Source organism: Pseudophryne corroboree, chromosome 10 (assembly GCF_028390025.1).
Source record: "Pseudophryne corroboree isolate aPseCor3 chromosome 10, aPseCor3.hap2, whole genome shotgun sequence".
NCBI lineage: Eukaryota > Metazoa > Chordata > Amphibia > Anura > Myobatrachidae > Pseudophryne > Pseudophryne corroboree.
In genome coordinates this window covers 58471712-58489824 of record NC_086453.1, presented here as the reverse complement: position 1 = coordinate 58489824, position 18113 = coordinate 58471712, and the positions used below count along the sequence as shown (strand labels likewise).

The following is an 18113-nucleotide window of genomic DNA, read 5'->3' as shown; positions in this document are numbered from 1 at the left end:
GTATGTGTGTGTGTGTGTGTGTGTGTATATGTATGTGTATATATATATATATATATATATATATATATATATATATATATATATATATATATATATATATATATATATATATATATATAAGAATTTACTCACCGGTAATTCTATTTCTCGTAGTCCGTAGTGGATGCTGGGAACTCCGTAAGGACCATGGGGAATAGACGGGCTCCGCAGGAGACGGGCACTCTAAAAGAAAGATTAGGTCTATCTGGTGTGCACTGGCTCCTCCCTCTATGCCCCTCCTCCAGACCTCAGTTAAGGAAACTGTGCCCGGAAGAGCTGACACAACAAGGAAAGGATTTGGAATCCAGGGTAAGACTCATACCAGCCACACCAATCACACCGTACAACTTGTGATAACCATACCCAGTTAACAGTATGAACAACAACTGAGCCTCAGTAACAGATGGCTCATAACAATAACCCTTTAGTTAAGCAATAACTATATACATGTATTGCAGAGAGTCCGCACTTGGGACGGGCGCCCAGCATCCACTACGGTCTACGAGAAATAGAATTACCGGTGAGTAAATTCTTATTTTCTCTGACGTCCTAGTGGATGCTGGGAACTCCGTAAGGACCATGGGGATTATACCAAAGCTCCCAAACGGGCGGGAGAGTGCGGATGACTCTGCAGCACCGAATGAGCAAAAGCAAGGTCCTCCTCAGCCAGGGTATCAAACTTGTAGAACTTAGCAAATGTGTTTGAACCCGACCAAGTAGCAGCTCGGCAAAGCTGTAAAGCTGAGACCCCTCGGGCAGCCGCCCAAGAAGAGCCCACCTTCCTTGTGGAATGGGCTTTTACTGATTTAGGATGCGGCAATCCTGCCGCAGAATGAGCTTGCTGAATCGTGTTACAGATCCAGCGCGCAATAGTTTGCTTTGAAGCAGGAGCACCCAGCTTGTTGGGTGCATGCAGGATAAACAGCGAATCAGTTTTCCTGACTCCAGCCGTCCTGGCTACATAGATTTTCAAGCCCTGACTACATCCAGTAACTTGGAGTCCTCCAAGTCCCGAGTAGCCGCAGGCACCACAATAGGTTGGTTCAAATGAAACGCTGATACCACCTTAGGGAGAAATTGGGGACGAGTCCTCAATTCTGCCCTGTCCATATGGAAGATCAGATAAGGGCTTTTACATGACAAAGCCGCCAATTCTGACACACGCCTAGCCGAAGCTAAGGCCAATAGCATGACCACTTTCCACGTGAGATATTTTAGCTCCACGGTCTTATGTGGCTCAAACCAGTGGGATTTCAGGAAATCCAACACAACGTTAAGATCCCAAGGTGCCACTGGAGGCACAAAAGGGGGCTGAATATGCAGCACTCCCTTAACAAACGTCTGAACTTCAGGCAGTGAAGCCAGTTCTTTTTGAAAGAAAATAGATAGGGCCGAAATCTGGACCTTTATGGATCCTAATTTTAGGCCCATAGTCACTCCTGACTGTAGGAAGTGCAGGAATCGACCCAGCTGGAATTCCTCTGTAGGGGCCTTCCTGGCCTCACACCAAGCAACATATTTTCGCCATATACGGTGATAATGTTGTGCTGTCACATCTTTCCTAGCCTTTATCAGCGTAGGAATCACTTCATCTGGAATGCCCTTTTCCGTTAGGATCCGGCGTTCAACCGCCATGCCGTCAAACGCAGCCGCGGTAAGTCTTGTAACAGACAGGGCCCCTGCTGTAACAGGTCCTGTCTGAGAGGCAGAGGCCATGGGTCCTCTGAGATCATTTCTTGTAGTTCTGGGTACCAAGTTCTTCTTGGCCAATCCGGAACGATGAGTATAGTTCTTACTCCTCTCTTTCTTACTATCCTCAGTACCTTGGGTATGAGAGGAAGAGGAGGGAACACATAAACCGACTGGTACACCCACGGTGTCACTAGTGCGTCCACAGCTATCGCCTGAGGGTCCCTTGACCTGGCGCAATTTTTTTTTAGCTTTTTGTTGAGGCGGGACGCCATCATGTCCACCTGTGGCCGTTCCCAACGGTTTACAATCTGCGTGAAGACTTCTGGATGAAGTCCCCACTCTCCCGGGTGGAGGTCGTGCCTGCTGATGAAGTCTGCTTCCCAGTTGTCCACTCCCGGAATGAACACTGCTGACAGTGCTAGCACGTGATTTTTCACCCATCGGATAATCCTTGTGGCTTCTGCCATCGCCATCCTGCTTCTTGTGCCGCCCTGGCGGTTTACATGGGCGACTGCCGTGATGTCTGATTGAATCAGCACTGGTTGGTTTTGAAGCAGGGGCTCTGCTTGACTCAGGGCGTTGTAAATGGCCCTTAGTTCCAGTATATTTATGTGTAGTGAAGTCTCCTGACTTGACCACTGTCCTTGGAAGTTCCTTCCCTGAGTGACTGCCCCCTATCCTCGGAGGCTTGCGTCCGTGGTCACCAGGACCCAGTCCTGTATGCCGAATCTGCGGCCCTCGAGAAGATGAGCACTCTGCAGCCACCACAGCAGAGACACCCTGGCCCTTGGGGACAGAGTGATCAACCGATGCATCTGAAGATGCGATCCGGACCATTTGTCTAACAGATCCCACTGAAAGATCCTTGCATGGAACCTGCCGAAGGGAATTGCTTCGTAAGAAGCCACCATCTTTCCCAGGACTCGCGTGCATTGATGCACCGACACCTGTTTTGGTTTCAGGAGGTCCCTGACCAGAGATGACAATTCCTGGGCCTTCTCCATCGGGAGAAACACCTTCTTCTGTTCTGTGTCCAGAATCATGCCCAGGAAGAGCAGACGCGTCGCAGGAATCAGCTGCGACTTTGGGATATTCAGAATCCAGCCGTGCTGTTGCAACACTTCCCGAGAGAGTGCTACGCTGACTAACAACTGCTCTCTGGACCTCGCCTTTATAAGGAGATCGTCCAAGTACGGGATAATTATAACTCCCTTTTTCCGAAGGAGTATCATCATTTCGGCCATTACCTTGGTAAATACCCTCGGTGCCGTGGACAGACCAAACGGCAACGTCTGGAATTGGTAATGACAATCCTGTACCACAAACCTGAGGTACTCCTGGTGAGGTGGGTAAACGGGGACATGCAAGTAAGCATCCTTGATGTCCAGCGACACCATAGAATCCCCCTCTTCCAGGCTTGCAATAACCGCCCTGAGCGATTCCATTTTGAACTTGAACTTCCTTATATAAGTGTTCAAGGATTTTAAATTCAGAATGGGTCTCACCGAACCGTCTGGTTTCGGTACCACAAACATTGTGGAATAGTAACCCCGTCCCTGTTGAAGGAGGGGAACCTTGATTATCACCTGCTGGAGGTACAGCTTGTGAATTGCCGCCAGTACTACCTCCCTTTCCCTGGGAGCAGCTGGCAAGGCTGATTTGAGGTAACGGCGAGGGGGAGTCGCCTCGAACTCCAGCTTGTATCCCTGAGATACAATGTGTACAGCCCAGAGATCCACTTGTGAGCGAACCCACTGGTTGCTGAAGTTTCGGAGACGCGCCCCCACCGCACCCGGCTCCGCCTGTGGAGCCCCAGCGTCATGCGGTGGACTTAGAGGAAGCGGGGGAGGATTGGCAACAGGCTCACTGCTACGAGGGACTTAGGGGAGAGAAGTAAACTCACCTGCGTGCAGGATGGATTTGCTTCTTAGGCTACTGGACACCATTAGCTCCAGAGGGAGTCGGAACACAGGTCTCACCCTGGGGTTCGTCCCGGAGCCGTGCCGCCGACCCCCCTTGCAGATGCCGAAGTTGAAGAGGTCCAGAGGTCCAGAAACAGGCGGCAGAAGACTTTCAGTCTTCATAAGGTAGCGCACAGCACTGCAGCTGTGCGCCATTGTTGTCAGCACACTTCATACCAGCGGTCACTGAGGGTGCAGGGCGCTGGGGGGGGGCGCCCTGGGCAGCAATATATTATACCTTTTTTATGGCTAAAATACATCACATATAGCCCTTGAGGCTATATGGATGTATTTAACCCCTGCCAGATCTCACAAACTCCGGGAGAAGAGCCCGCCGTTTTAGGGGGCGGGGCCTATTCTCCTCAGCACACGGCGCCATTTTCCTGCTCAGCTCTGCTGTGAGGAAGGCTCCCAGGCTCTCCCCTGCACTGCACTACAGAAACAGGGTTAAAACAGAGAGGGGGGGCACTTATTTGGCGATATGATTACATATGTGAAAATGCTATAAGGGAAAACACTTGTATAAGGGGTTGTCCCTGTATAATTATAGCGTTTTTGGTGTGTGCTGGCAAACTCTCCCTCTGTCTCCCCAAAGGGCTAGTGGGGTCCTGTCCTCTATCAGAGCATTCCCTGTGTGTGTGTGCTGTGTGTCGGTACGTGTGTGTCGACATGTAGGAGGACGATGTTGGTGAGGAGGCGGAGCAAATTGCCTGTATTGGTGATGTCACTCTCTAGGGAGTCGACACCGGAATGGATGGCTTATTTAGGAATTACGTGATAATGTCAACACGATGCAAGGTCGGTTGACGACATGAGACGGCCGGCAAACAAATTAGTACCTGTCCAGGCGTCTCAGACACCGTCAGGGGCTTGTAAAAACGCCCATTTACCTCAGTTGGTCGACACAGACACAGACACGGACACTGACTGACTGTCGACGGTGAAGAAACAAACGTATTTTCCTTTAGGGCCACACGTTACATGTTAAGGGCAATGAAGGAGGTGTTACATATTTCTGATACTACAAGTACCACAAATAAGGGTATTATGTAGGGTGGGAATAATCTACTTGTAGTTTTTCCTGAATCAGATAAATTAAAGTGTGTGATGATACGTGGGTTTCCTCCGATAGAAAATTATTGGAGGTATACCCTTTCCCGCCAGAAGTGAGGGCGAGTTGGGAAACACACCTTAGGGTGGATAAGGCGCTCACACGCTTATAAAAACAAGTGGCGTTACCGTCTCCAGATACGGCCGCCCTCAAGGAGCCAGCTGATAGGAAGCTGAAAAATATCCTAAAAAGTATATACACACATACTGGTGTTATACTACGACCAGCAATCGCCTCAGCCTGGATGTGCAGCGCTGGGGGGGCTTGGTCGGATTTCCTGACTGAAAATATTGATACCCTTGACAGGAACAATATTTTATTGACTATAGAGCATTTTAAGGATGCATTTCTATATATGCGAGATGCGCAGAGGGATATTTGCATTCTGGCATCAAGAGTAGATGTGATGTCCATATCTGCCAGACGATGTTTATAGACACGACAGTGGTCAGGTGATGCAGATTCCAGACGGCACATGGAAGTATTGCCGTATAAAGGGGCGGTCCATCGGACCTGGTGGCCATGGCAACAGCTGGAAAATCCACTTTTGTTACCCCAAGTCACATCTCAGCAGAAAAGGACACAGTCTTTTCAGTCTCAGTCCTTTCGTACCCATAAAGGCAGGCGGGCAAAAGGCCAGTCATATCTGCCCAGGGTTAGAGGAAAGGGAAGAAGACTGCAGCAGGCAGCCCATTCCCAGGAACAGAAGTCCTCCACAGCTTCTGCCAAGTCCGCAGCATGACGCTGGGGCCATACAAGCGGACTCAGGTGCGGTGGGGGGTCATCTCAAGAGTTTCAGCACGCAGTGGGCTCACTCGCAAGTGGACTCCTGGATCCTACACGTAGTATCCCAGGTGTACATTGGAAATTCGAGACGTCTTCCCCTCACAAGTTCCTGAAGTCTGCTTTACCAACGTCTCCCTCCGACAGGGAGGCAGTATTGGGAAAAAATTCACAGGCTGTATTCCCAGCAGGTGATAATCAAAGTACCCCTCCTACAACAAGGGAAGGGGTATTATTCCACACTATATTGTGGTACTGAAGCCAAACGGCTCGGTGAGATCTAAAAGATTTGAACAATTACATACAAGGGTTCAAATCAAGATGGAGTCACTCAGAGCAGTGATAGCGAACCAGGACGATATGGTGTCACTGGATATCAGGGACGCTTACCTACATGTCCAAAATTTGCCCTTCTCACCAAGGGTATCTCAGGTTCGTGGTACAGAACTGTCACTATCAGTTCAGACGCTGCCGTTTGGATTGTCCACGGCACCCCGGGTCTTTACCATGGTAATGGCCGAAATGATGATTCTTCCTAAAAGAAATATGGACGCTTTCCTGATAAGGGCAAGGTCCAGAGAACAGTTGGCGGTCGGAGTAGCACTATCTCAAGTAGTTCTACGACAGCGCGAGTGGTTTCTAAATATTCCAAAATCGCAGCTTTTCCGACGACACGTCTAATGTTCCTAGGAATGATTCTGGACACAGTCCAGAAAAGGATGTTTTCTCCCGGAGAAGAAGGCCAGGGAGTTATCCGAGCTAGTCAGGAACCTCCTAAAACCAGGAAAAGTATCAGTGCATCATTGCACAAGGGTCCTGTGAAAAATGGTGGTTTCTTACAAAGCGATCCCATTCGGTAGATTTCACGCAAGAACCTTTCAGTGGAATCTGCTGGGAAAATGGTCCGGATCGCATCTTCAGATGCATCAGCGGATAACCCTGTCTCCAAGGACAAGGGTGTTTTCTTCTGCGGTGGCTGCAGAGTGCTCATCTATGAAAGGGCCGCAGATTCGACATTCAGGACTGGGTCCTGGTGACCACGGATGCCAGCCTGAGTGGCTGGGGAGCAGTCACACAAGGAAAAAATTTCCAGGGAGTGTGATCAAGTCTGGAGACTTCTCCACATAAATATACTGGAGCTAAGGGCAATTTACAAGGCTCTAAGCTTAGCAAGACCTCTGCTTCAAGGTCAGCCGGTATTGATCCAGTGGGACAACATCACGGCAGTCGCCCACGTAAACAGACAGGGCGGCACATGAAGCAGGAGGGAAATGGCAGAAACTGCAAGGATTCTTCGCTGGGCGAAAAATCATGTGATAACACTCTCAGCAGTGTTAATTCCGGGAGTGGAAAACTGGGAAGCAGACTTCCTCAGCAGGCATAACCTCCACCCGGGAGAGCGGGGACTTCAGCGGGAAGTCTTCCACATGATTGTAAACCGTTGGGAAAAACCAAAGGTGGACATGATGGCGTCCCGCCTGAACAAAAAACTAGACCGATATTGCGCCAGGTCAAGGGACCCTCAGGCAATAGCGGTGGACGCTCTGGTAACACTGTGGGTGTACCAGTCAGGGTATGTGTTCCCTCCTATGCATCTCATACCAAAAGTACTGAGAATCATAAGAAGGAGATGAGTAAGAACGATACTCGTGGTTCCGGATGGGTCAAGAAGGACTTGGTACCCGGAACTTCAAGAGATGCTCACGGAAGAACCGTGGCCTCTACCTTTAAGAAAGGACCTGCTCCAGCAGGGGCCTTGTCTGTTCCAAGACTTACCGCGGCTGCGTTTGACGGCATGGCAGTTGAACGCCGGATCCTGAAAGGGCATTCCAGATGAAGTCATCCCTACCCTGGTCGAAGCCAGGAAGGATGTAATCGCAAAACATTTTCACCGCATTGGGCGAAAATATGTTGCGTGGTGTGAGGCCAAGAAGGTCCCTACAGAGGAATTCCAACTGGGTCGTTTCCTACATTTCCTGAAAACCGGACTGTCTATGGGCCTAAAATTAGGGTCCATTAAGGTTCAAATTTCGACCCTGTCGAATTTCTTCCAGAAAGAACTGGCTTCAGTGCCTGAAGTTCAGACGTTTGTAAAAGGGATACTGCATATACAGCCTCCTTTTGTGCCCCCAGTGGCACCTTGGGATCTCAATGTTGTTTTGAGTTTCCTAAAGTCACATTGGTTGGATCCACTCACCACTGTGGAATTAAAATATTTCACATGGAAGGTGAAGATTCTATTAGCCCTGGCTTCAGCCAGGCGTGTGTCAGAATGGGCGGCTTTATCATATAAAAGCCCTTACTTAATTTTTTTTATTCTGACAGGGCAGAATTGAGGACTCGTCCTCAATTTCTCCTTAAGGTGTTTTCTGTTTTTCACATGAACCAACCTATTGTGGTACCTGCGGCTACTAGGGACTTGGAGGACTCCAAGTTACTTGACGTTGTCAGGGCCCTGAAAATATATGTTTCCAGGACGACTGGAGTCAGAAAATCTGACTCGCTGTTTAGCCTGTATGCACCCAACAAGATGGGTGTTCCTGCTTCTAAGCAGACGATTGCTCGCTGGATTTGTAGTACAATTCAGCTTGCACATTCTGTGGCAGGCTTGCCACAGCCAAAATCAGTAAAAGCCCATTCCACAAGGAAGTGGGCTCATCTTGGGCGGCTGCCCGAGGGGTCTCGGCTTTACAACTTTGCCGAGCTGCTACTTGGTCAGGGGCACACCCTGACTGAGGAGGACCTTGGAGTTCTCTCATTCGGTGCTGCAGAGTCATCCGCACTCTCCCGCCCGTTTGGGAGCTTTGGTATAATCCCCATGGTCCTGACGGAGTCCCCAGCATCCACTTAGGACGTTAGAGAAAATAAGAATTTACTTACCGATAATTCTATTTCTCGTAGTCCGTAGTGGATGCTGGGCGCCCATCCCAAGTGCGGATTGTCTGCAATACTTGTACATAGTTATTGTTACAAAAATCGGGTTATTCTTGTTGTGAGCCATCTTTTCAGAGGCTCCTTCGTTGTTATCATACTGTTAACTGGGTTCAGATCACAGGTTGTACGGTGTGGCTGGTATGAGTCTTACCCGGGATTCAATATCCTTCCTTATTATGCACGCTCGTCCGGGCACAGTATCCTAACTGAGGCTTGGAGGAGGGTCATAGGGGGAGGAGCCAGTGCACACCACCTGATCCTAAAGCTTTTATTATTGTGCCCTGTCTCCCGCTAAACCCCATGGTCCTGACGGAGTCCCCAGCATCCACTACGGACTACGAGAAATAGAATTATCGGTAAGTAAATTCTTATTTTTAGCAAGCTCAGGAGAGCCCACTAGGAGCACCCAGCTCTGGCCGGGCACAGATTCTAACTGAGGTCTGGAGGAGGGGCATAGAGGGAGGAGCCAGTGCACACCAGATAGTACCTAATCTTTCTTTTAGAGTGCCCAGTCTCCTGCGGAGCCCGTCTATTCCCCATGGTCCTTACGGAGTTCCCAGCATCCACTAGGACGTCAGAGAAATATATATATATATATATATATATATAATGTGTGTATGTATGTGTGTTTCATTTTGGTCATATTGCGGGTGTTGTGCTAGGAAAAGTAAATATGGGCAGAATCTTAAAGGGGTTGTAGCTTTAAAACCCCACCACCATCACCAACACATACCATGAGTCCGTCAAGTGTTCTGCAGTAGCGCTGAATATGGAACCTATGTAATTCTAACCTATGTTTATCAAGTTTCCCTATATGGTAAATAATGACAAATAAAATATTTCTCCTGCTATTGTCCTAAATGAATTCCTGTCTCGTATAGCTTAAGCAGTGTCAACAAATTAAAATGATTTCCTGGTAAAATGACGCACCACAAAACGTAAATAACTGTCCTCATTGTTAAGGTAGGAAAGTGCAAAACGTGTCCCACTAAATGGTTATCCTGCTTATTATTCTGCGATTAATCTGCAGCACTTATAATGGATTTTTTATTTATATATGTCATGTCGTGCCTTAAAATAAATGTCATCTGCGTTTGCAGGAAGTCCCTCCAGCAGCCAGCGAGCAGACAATGTCTCAGTGAGAACCTATTCCTGTTAATGTCGTCTTAATGCGGTGAGTGGGGAACGAGGGGAGGAGGATGGTGTCTCTAAAGGTGTAAAAACAGCGTCTTAACTTAGAACTGTGATGCAGAAGAGATTTGTTCCCTACTCAAAGGAACACAGACTGTGGCTAAGGCATGTGTTAGGTGAATTTGCTGAACCTCTTACACGGCACGCATCACATGTTGTGGCTATTTGCCTAGATTTATCCCAAAGAGCCTGGTTTCGGGGTGCAAGGTGTTCTACAAAGGGAGTGAATATTTGCCTAATCTGATGGGATTGATTTTAGATTGGGCATGGCTTTCAAAATGGCCACCCTGTAGTTTTAATACAGCACAGGTTAGCAACAGTCTGCCTGTTTTCATGCTAAAGAAGGCCACATTAGTGGAGTACAGAGGACTGCATGGATTTGCACTATAATGTAGATCATAGCTGAACATATGGTTTGGCTTCCATAGAATGAATCTGGCGAACACGGAACAGGCATTCCTTCCAACAGTTACACATATAGAATCGGTTCAAAATAAACTACCGTATATACTCAAGTATAAGCCGACTTTTTCAGCACTTTTTTTTGTGCTGAAAAAGCCACCTCGGCTTATACTCGAGTCAGCTTTAGGAGGGACACGGAGAGCACAGCGCGCGGCTCTCCTGTGTCCCTCCTGCATCTTCGGCGGCGTCTGTGTGGTAAAGGAAGTGCACGAACCGGCACTTCCTTTAACACACGCCGCTGCCGCCGGAGATGCAGGAGGGACACAGGAGAGCCGCGCGCTGTGCTCTCCGTGTCCCTCCTTCAGAAGACAGCGCGGGAGCGACGGAGGGTAAGTATCTGGCACTGTGGGGCATATCTGGCACTGTGGGGCATATCTGGCACTGTGGGACATATCTGGCACTGTGGGGCATATCTGGCACATCAGGCACTGTGTGTGGCATATCTGGCACTGTGTGTGGCATATCTGGCACTGTGTGTGGCATATCTGGCACTATGAGGTCTGTGTACGGGTAGAGCTGCATTTCCCACCCTAGGCTTATATTCAAATCAATAAGTTTTCCCAGGTTTTTGTGGTAAATTAGGTGCCTCGGCTTTTATTCGGGTCGACTTATACTCGAGTATATACGGTACATCCCCAATTCTCTCAGAAGCCACCCCTATTCTCATCAAAGCGCCCACATTTGGGTGAAATGCTGCCTGTTTTCCCATAAGCGCCACCCCTTTCAAGGTCCGTGTTCAGGACACCCCAGGGAGCCTATGGTATTTGTGCACCTAAGATGAAGGGATGGGGACCTGTTTTTGCCGAGAGCTTTTCCCAGACACACTATGTGGGGATCTAGAATAATGAAAAAGACCTTCTGAGTGGCAGCTTTGTTACCCAGTAGTCAGGTTAGTTGTCTATACACTGACTGTTATACTGGAAAGGTAAATCAGAAACCGGCACATACACATGCAATTTTCAAATAAACATTAATTGAATAAGATTTGATAACCACTTTCAAAAAAAATATGTATATCTTATCTTTCTTGTTCTGAAATGGTTAAAAAAGAAAAAAAAGTAAAATAAAAAATGACCACCTGTAAACTCCTGCTGACGGACACCCCTAACTAATCGAAACCAGTTGTGATTGGCTGGCCAGTCGTCATATCAAGAAAAATAACAACTCTGGTCACAGGCCTCGTGGTCTGTGCAGTGCTGTGGGTCTTGAGGTGGGAGGAATGCAAAAAATAGCAGGCCCAGCTTCCCAATAATTACCAGCACTGTGCCAAGAGCCCTGGGGCTCTGCCTTATGCTTTGAGTGGGGTAATTAACACGATTGGGGGCCCTGGTGTAGAAACTTTCCCAGTAGAACTTACAGGGGTTCCTAAGAACTCTGCTATTTATGCCAAAACCATAAAGAACAAAACCCCACATTAATAAACATACACGTGGAAAATACACTGTAATTGAATAAAACCTTCATTATGCAACAGACACGAAAACTAGTTTTTGATTCTTTTTTTTTTTTTTTTTCCTTCTCAAAAATTTGGTATTTTAGTGATGGGCATCTTGACGGTTTTTCCCCTCCTATGAAATGTTTTTGGGAGTTTTCTTCTTTCATTTTAATGAATAATGATTTAAATGATCCGTAATATTGAACAACCAAATTGAGCTTTCAGTGTTGATCCTTTTTATAATGGCTTTAAACTGTGTCACTGCTACCTATAGATCAAGGCTGTACGCAGTTGGCTCTCTGCAAATGTCTTTGTGTTGACCTGGTTGTCTTCAGTGATGTGCTTGTAATTGCATTTTTTTCTCCCACATTTTCCACCACAGGCCATGTTATTGGGGCAATAAGTTCACTGAGGGCACTTTTTTGACATTCAATCACTTCGCCAAAGGGACTTGGCCAATCTGATTATTTTAGCACTCCAATACGGGCGCTACTTACTTGGACGCTGCATCTTGATGGGGGACACTGGAGTGGAAGTAAAACGGAGACATCCTGAGAAGTATCCTACAGATGTTTGCAACCTCAGTTTCTGTACATGGATCCAAGAAAAGTGCGTCTTATAGGAGGAACAGCGGGAGCATGCGTGGGAAACCCATCTTTTCCATATCTTATTTCTTTCCCAGCCCATCCAACGCTACGGGGGCCTTGTAGGCCCTTTTCGAAGATCAGAAGGTTTGGGGTCGAGAAGAAACGGTCTAATAATATGAGTAGGACCAATGGGGAATATGGTAAATATTTAATATTAGACTTGAGCGATGTCTTTTTATTTTTTCTCTGTTTGGTTCATTTTGAACTATACAGATTCCAACCATCTCCCACTCGAAAGCCTGGAGATTCAATACAAAGCCATGTTTTAGCTGGTCATTTGGATACAAAAAGGGTACTTGATGATTTGAGACCTCAAACCTGTCAATGACCATTTTGCAATGGTTGGAACCTGGTGCAGGACAACCTTCTACTGTACCACCAGGCTGCTCACCTTCTCTGGTCGTCATGCCTCACCGATGTCTTGAGACCACCATGATGCCAGGACAGCACGACCGAGTGATGAGCTTACCGTGAAATATATTTTATTTATTATTATTTATTCATTATTTTACACTGCCAGTCATCCTAGCACCGCACAAGGTAGAACAATGCACACACAACCATCACCTGTTCTGAAAAGCTTACAGTTATCAATTTTGGTACTCCTAAAGTAAACCAACGTAGTTACTCTACAGAACCAAGCTGGGACTCCCAGTCCGTTGAATCAACTACAAGTTGGTAATATTACTAGTTATACAAATTTTTGTAAGGTTTACAGATTCTTGTTTACAGGTGAAAAAGAAGCCAGTTACATTGAGTGTTTTTATTTCTGTCTTGTATGCTATTTTGTGGGTACGGGTCGTTGGGTCGACTTAGACAGTCATTAGGTCGACCACTGAAGGTCGACATGAGTTTTTGAACTTTTTTTGGTATCGTTTTCTTTGTAGAGTAACGGGGAACCCCAATTAATGCACCGTGTCCCCCTGCTTGGCTGGCTTCGCTCGCCATGATTCGGGCAGGTTACCATTCCCAATTGTAGTCCACGTTGATCATCAAGTATGAAAGTCCCCAAAAAAATTTAAAACTCATGTCGACCGATTGACCATGTTGACCTTTAGTGTTTGACCTAATGACTGTCGCCCTAATGACTGTCGAGCTAACGACCGTATCCCCTATTTTGTGAGTCTTAAGTGCTTGATATATCTGCTGCATTACAGGTCAAACTTATCCAGTTTTTGTTGTACCAGTGCCCTCATTATTTCTCTGTGCCATTTACAAAGGGGTCAACAAGACTTAGAATTTCACCGCAGAGCACCCAACCGGAGCTCCTGCTTTCCGGCGGTTGTGCCAATAGTTCTGTGGCTGGTTCAGAGCGCCGAGTAATGTTACTCTGCCTGTGAGGTCTAGAATTGTGCGATCAATAATGTCAGACTGCTCTGTTGGGTCGCTCTGGAAGTGGATAAATGCCTTAAGTCATTAAACAATTTTATGCTGTAGGAACCTATAGAGAATTTTTCAAAAAGTGATATTGCAGTATATTCACCATCTTGAGAAAGTACATCATATTCTTCTACGCACTCTCTCTGTATGTGGTACTTTTACATTGCAACTCACAAGGCCTGAGAGAACCATCTAATGTCCCAGAGATTGCTGGAAGTGGAGAGGTTGTGGCTATTTCCTCGCCAGTTGCGTTTATTAATATTTTCTTGTAAGGATTGTGCCAAATTGAGGTAAAATGATTATGATGACTAGGGTTAAACTTCAAACACGTGTAATCCTATTGTCACAACCTGAGATGGACCATAGCAATGCGGTGTCTTCAGGCCTTGTGGAATTTCTTGCTGCAGAAAATAATCTATTGTATTGGAAATTTTGTTGTCGCCACCGCCCCCATTAACTGTACCCGAAAGCCAATTGCTTGGTCGTTACGGCCATTCTTTTAGTGGTGGTGCACTTTCCATGCTGGCAATGAGCCCTAAAAGGCACGTCAGTGATATCCTTGTTGTGTGTGTTAAGGCCCTGATTCATGTTTGTAAGTAAAGCAAAAAAGCAAGCAACTGGGCAAACCATATTGCACTGCAGGTGGGGCAGATGTAATATGTGAAGAGAGCTGTAGATTTGGGAGGGGTGTGTCCAAACTGAAATCTAAATTGCAGTGTAAAAAAAAAAAAATTGTCTAACATTTGTGGGCTACATGCAAAAGCAGCTGGTATTTACCCTGCACAGAAACCATATAAATGTTTTTGCTCCCCTTGCATGGCAACATGGTTTGTTCCAGACATGAGTTCCTTGCTTTGTTTGCTTTTATTTACAAACATCAGTCAGGTCCTAAGTCCGACACAGGTAAGTTTTGGCACACACGCTGTTGCAGATGTATCACAGAATGTATTTTTCAGTGATTACTTGAGTGCCAAGTTCTTCCTGTAAACATTAAGCTAAGAGTCCCCTGACGAGTCTCTTTCCCATCAAGAGGATTCATTTCTTACAAAGTAATATGAATATATTCTTAGAGCAGCTTTGCCGTTCCACTGCCCCAGGTACTGAGTGTAGGAATGCAATGATTTGGAATCTTTTCGTAGGTTAAAAAAAAAAAAAGTGAAAGTCATTCTCGTCTGTTATTCACTGCAATTTATTTTTATTTTTATTATTAAGATTACAGAACAAAAAGTTTAAAAGCCATAGAAATGTATTTTTTCAATGTGGGTATAAAGAATTATTTTATTACTTTGTACATTTGTTATATATTTTTATTTCTAATATCTGTTTTTTTGTTATTTTATTGTATGTTTAAATGTGTAACTTTATTTTAACTCCTCCATTGCCCTGGTGACACAGTATCCTTGTGACGTGGAGAGGGTTAGGTATTAAACTGGTTTTGGTTTGCACTATTTGTCAGTGGGACATTGCTGGATTCACTTCCCACAGTGACCAAAGATTCACTTCCCACAGTGACCTTTGCAGTACATGACTCCTCTACAACAAAGTCCAGACTTAGAACGTATTTCAGCAGCTCTGATTGGTCGTCCTCCCTGACCGTTACATTCTAGTTGTTCTTATGTTATAAAAATATTTAGTTGGGGTTCCCAAAAGTAGAATGTAAAAAGTACATATCGATAAATTTACGGTGTATGAAAAGAGAACTTAGAAGTAACCAATCAGATGTCGGCTTTTAGCATTCTCTCCTAGTCTGATGAAATCTAACCTCTGATTTGTTGATATAAATTAACGTTCTATGATTGATTTACAAAAACAGTCATTTTGTCATAGGTAATTGGGGCAGGACCAGTGAATCAGAAGTGCTGAACATGCCCCCTACTGCCCCCAACCACCACCACCGATACCCACTTCCCAGCCCTTCAGATGAAAGTGTGACTTTTATAAGTTCCACAGCCACCACTTGCATTAAGTACAACAAGGATGTTTCTTTCAGTTTTGTGATGGGCAGACACAGTGACGCCCCCCAGAACCGGGCGCCCTAGGCAGCTGCCTAATGGTAGAGCCGGCCTTGCCTATAATGCATGACCATGCGCCCATTACATGCTGTCATAACCATTATGGTTTCCCCACTATTCTGCCATGGAAACTGGCACTGGGTTGGTCACCTTTATGTCTCCTCCCCCTATATTGCATAGGGCAATGCATCTCTAGCTCCTCCCCATAGTAAAAAAACAAGGGGGCGATGTATCAAACCTGTTAAAGAGGACGTTTTTTTAAGCAATCTAGCTCTCATATATCTAGTACATTCTATTCAGTGATAGCTAGAATCTCCACTAGTGCTTTTTGGAAGGTTTGCTATGCTTGCCCCAAAGAACGCTATCCTCTGCAGAGCGCTGCCAGCCAGTGGGTGGGAGGGGAACAATTTGAAGTAAAATCTGCCTCTAAAATAATAACAGTCGTAGTAATGAAGACGTGTCGTTAATGTTGCATATTCGCTGCCGGAGCGGGGAGCGTGCCATCTCCAGTTGTCTATGGCTCCGTATAAGTGAGGAAGTGCGTGCAGAAGCTGCGTCCACTTCAAAAGCTGTCACTGTAAGTTTATGGAATTCTGAGTATAAGGCATGTGATGGGCTGCACACACGCTGAAGTCACGGGAAGAACATGTCATGCGGGATTTACTCAGTGTTACATTCCATTCTTTAGATACAGATTCCTTTTACACACATCCTTGTGGCTGATAGACTGTGACAGTAATGGATGGACACTATGTTGCAAAAAAAAAAATATGTTCTTAACATTTATTTGTCACATCAAGTAGACGACATGACTTTAATCGGCAGCTCCCATTATTATAGAAGATTTCTTATATCCTGCATGTGGCATTGGTGCTGTCATTTGGACATATTGTAATTGAATGTTGATGCAGACCTGACTGTTTTGCCCTGCTATTCCTTCATAGCATACACAATCCCTGCTAATCCTAGCCTGTGGTGTTTCCAATATGGCCTCAAGGAGGCGCTGGAGAGCCTCCTGCTATTATACCTTTCTAATCTGAATTACATGTATAAATATGCAAACAGCAGGTTTTAACAGCGTAGAAAATGGCTCTACAAATATGCATATTGGCTTGTTGCCTTTACCTACCTGCTGTCGTGCATGCACAGAACGGACCTTTTTTAGGAGCATATTAAGTTGCCGGCGGGATTTTGAGAAACAGTGTGGTGCAGGGTTTTTTCTGCAGCTGTGAAGTGGTTTTTGTTTTTTTGTTTTTTATACTCAATTGCCGGACGGTAAATCAGTTGCTGTAATTTGTATAGGATTTGGCGTAGCTAATTTCCCGCAGTGCCAGAGCAGGTCTTAATAAATGTAAAAAATCACTAATCTTAGCTAAAAATGTAGGGTGCCCCATCAGAACACCCCTAATGACTAGGCTTAATTAGTACAATGTTGACATAACATATTTGGTTGTAAAAAAACATGGCCTTAAATTACCACCAAATCAACGTTCGTTTTTGTACCCCAATTTTATTTTAGTATTTATTTTAAGGAAAAAAAGGAGCTTTTTATAATTTTTGCAACTTTTTTTTTTTTATTGCCTAAAATTATTTATTTGTTTTTTTGTTTTATCCGTTTGTAATTATATTAAAGTTTTGATTCTTGTAAAAAAAATTTAAATGCACACATTAAACTTGCTGCATTTTTTTAAATTATCCAGATATTTTTCTTTGCGTCAGTAATAAACTCATGTTTATGATTATAGAAATACAATACATATAAGAGTATTTGTTTTGATATTCAGGTTAGCGCTAAAAAATAAAGACCGAATCCTTCGGTCATCACGCAGCAGATTCCTAATTTTTACTGTTCACCTATATGTAGTGGGGGCAGCCATGTTGTAACAAGTTACAGTACTCTTACTGTAGTAGCCTATCCATTCAATAGAAGTTTACCTAGATATCATAGAGGCCCCAGAATATTCTTAGGCCATTTGGTGGATTATTTGGTTCCCCTATCTATATTTTTATTGTCACTGATGTGTAGGGCGGCAGAGTGCATCGCCGCACAGCGCCAATCAATGAAGAAAACTATGTACTTTAAACAGGGACATGCGAGGAAGAAAATGCAAATGGGAAAGGTATGGAGGGCCCTGCACGTGATAGCGCTTTCAGTCTGGTGGCTGTAGGTAACATGTCCACAATAAAATCTATAAGGGCTTTGCATAGAGGAGCCAATAAACATTGTCATTCCTGACAGAAATTACTGTTCCATAACCCTGCAAAGGATAACAAAGCATTATGGGAAAGGCGATATGGAAAAGATGAATTTAAAAAAAAAAAAACCTTTTATTTTTACATGAATTGATTGTATCTTCACAATGAGTGTGGAACTGCCTTACAGTTGTCAGATGTTTTATGTGTGTATCATCTTGTGCATTAAGTCTTGTCCAGGTGTAGATATGGCAGTGTTAATAGGGCAACAAC

At 45.2% G+C, this 18113-nt stretch overlaps 1 protein-coding gene across 5 annotated transcripts in view; it reads left to right on the top strand.

Moving 5' to 3' along the window:
• The window catches only part of PPFIA3 (PTPRF interacting protein alpha 3), a 145456-nt gene extending 132702 nt beyond the window's left edge, over positions 1 to 12754 (top strand). For all 5 annotated transcript variants that reach the window (XM_063942440.1, XM_063942441.1, XM_063942442.1 and 2 more), the window contains 2 exons: positions 9621 to 9694; positions 11991 to 12754. In XM_063942440.1, the coding sequence (XP_063798510.1) occupies positions 9621 to 9679 (59 nt within the window). In that variant the 3' untranslated portion in view covers positions 9680 to 9694; positions 11991 to 12754. The remainder of the gene's footprint in view (positions 1 to 9620; positions 9695 to 11990) is intronic.
• The last annotated feature ends 5359 nt before the right edge of the window (positions 12755 to 18113 follow it).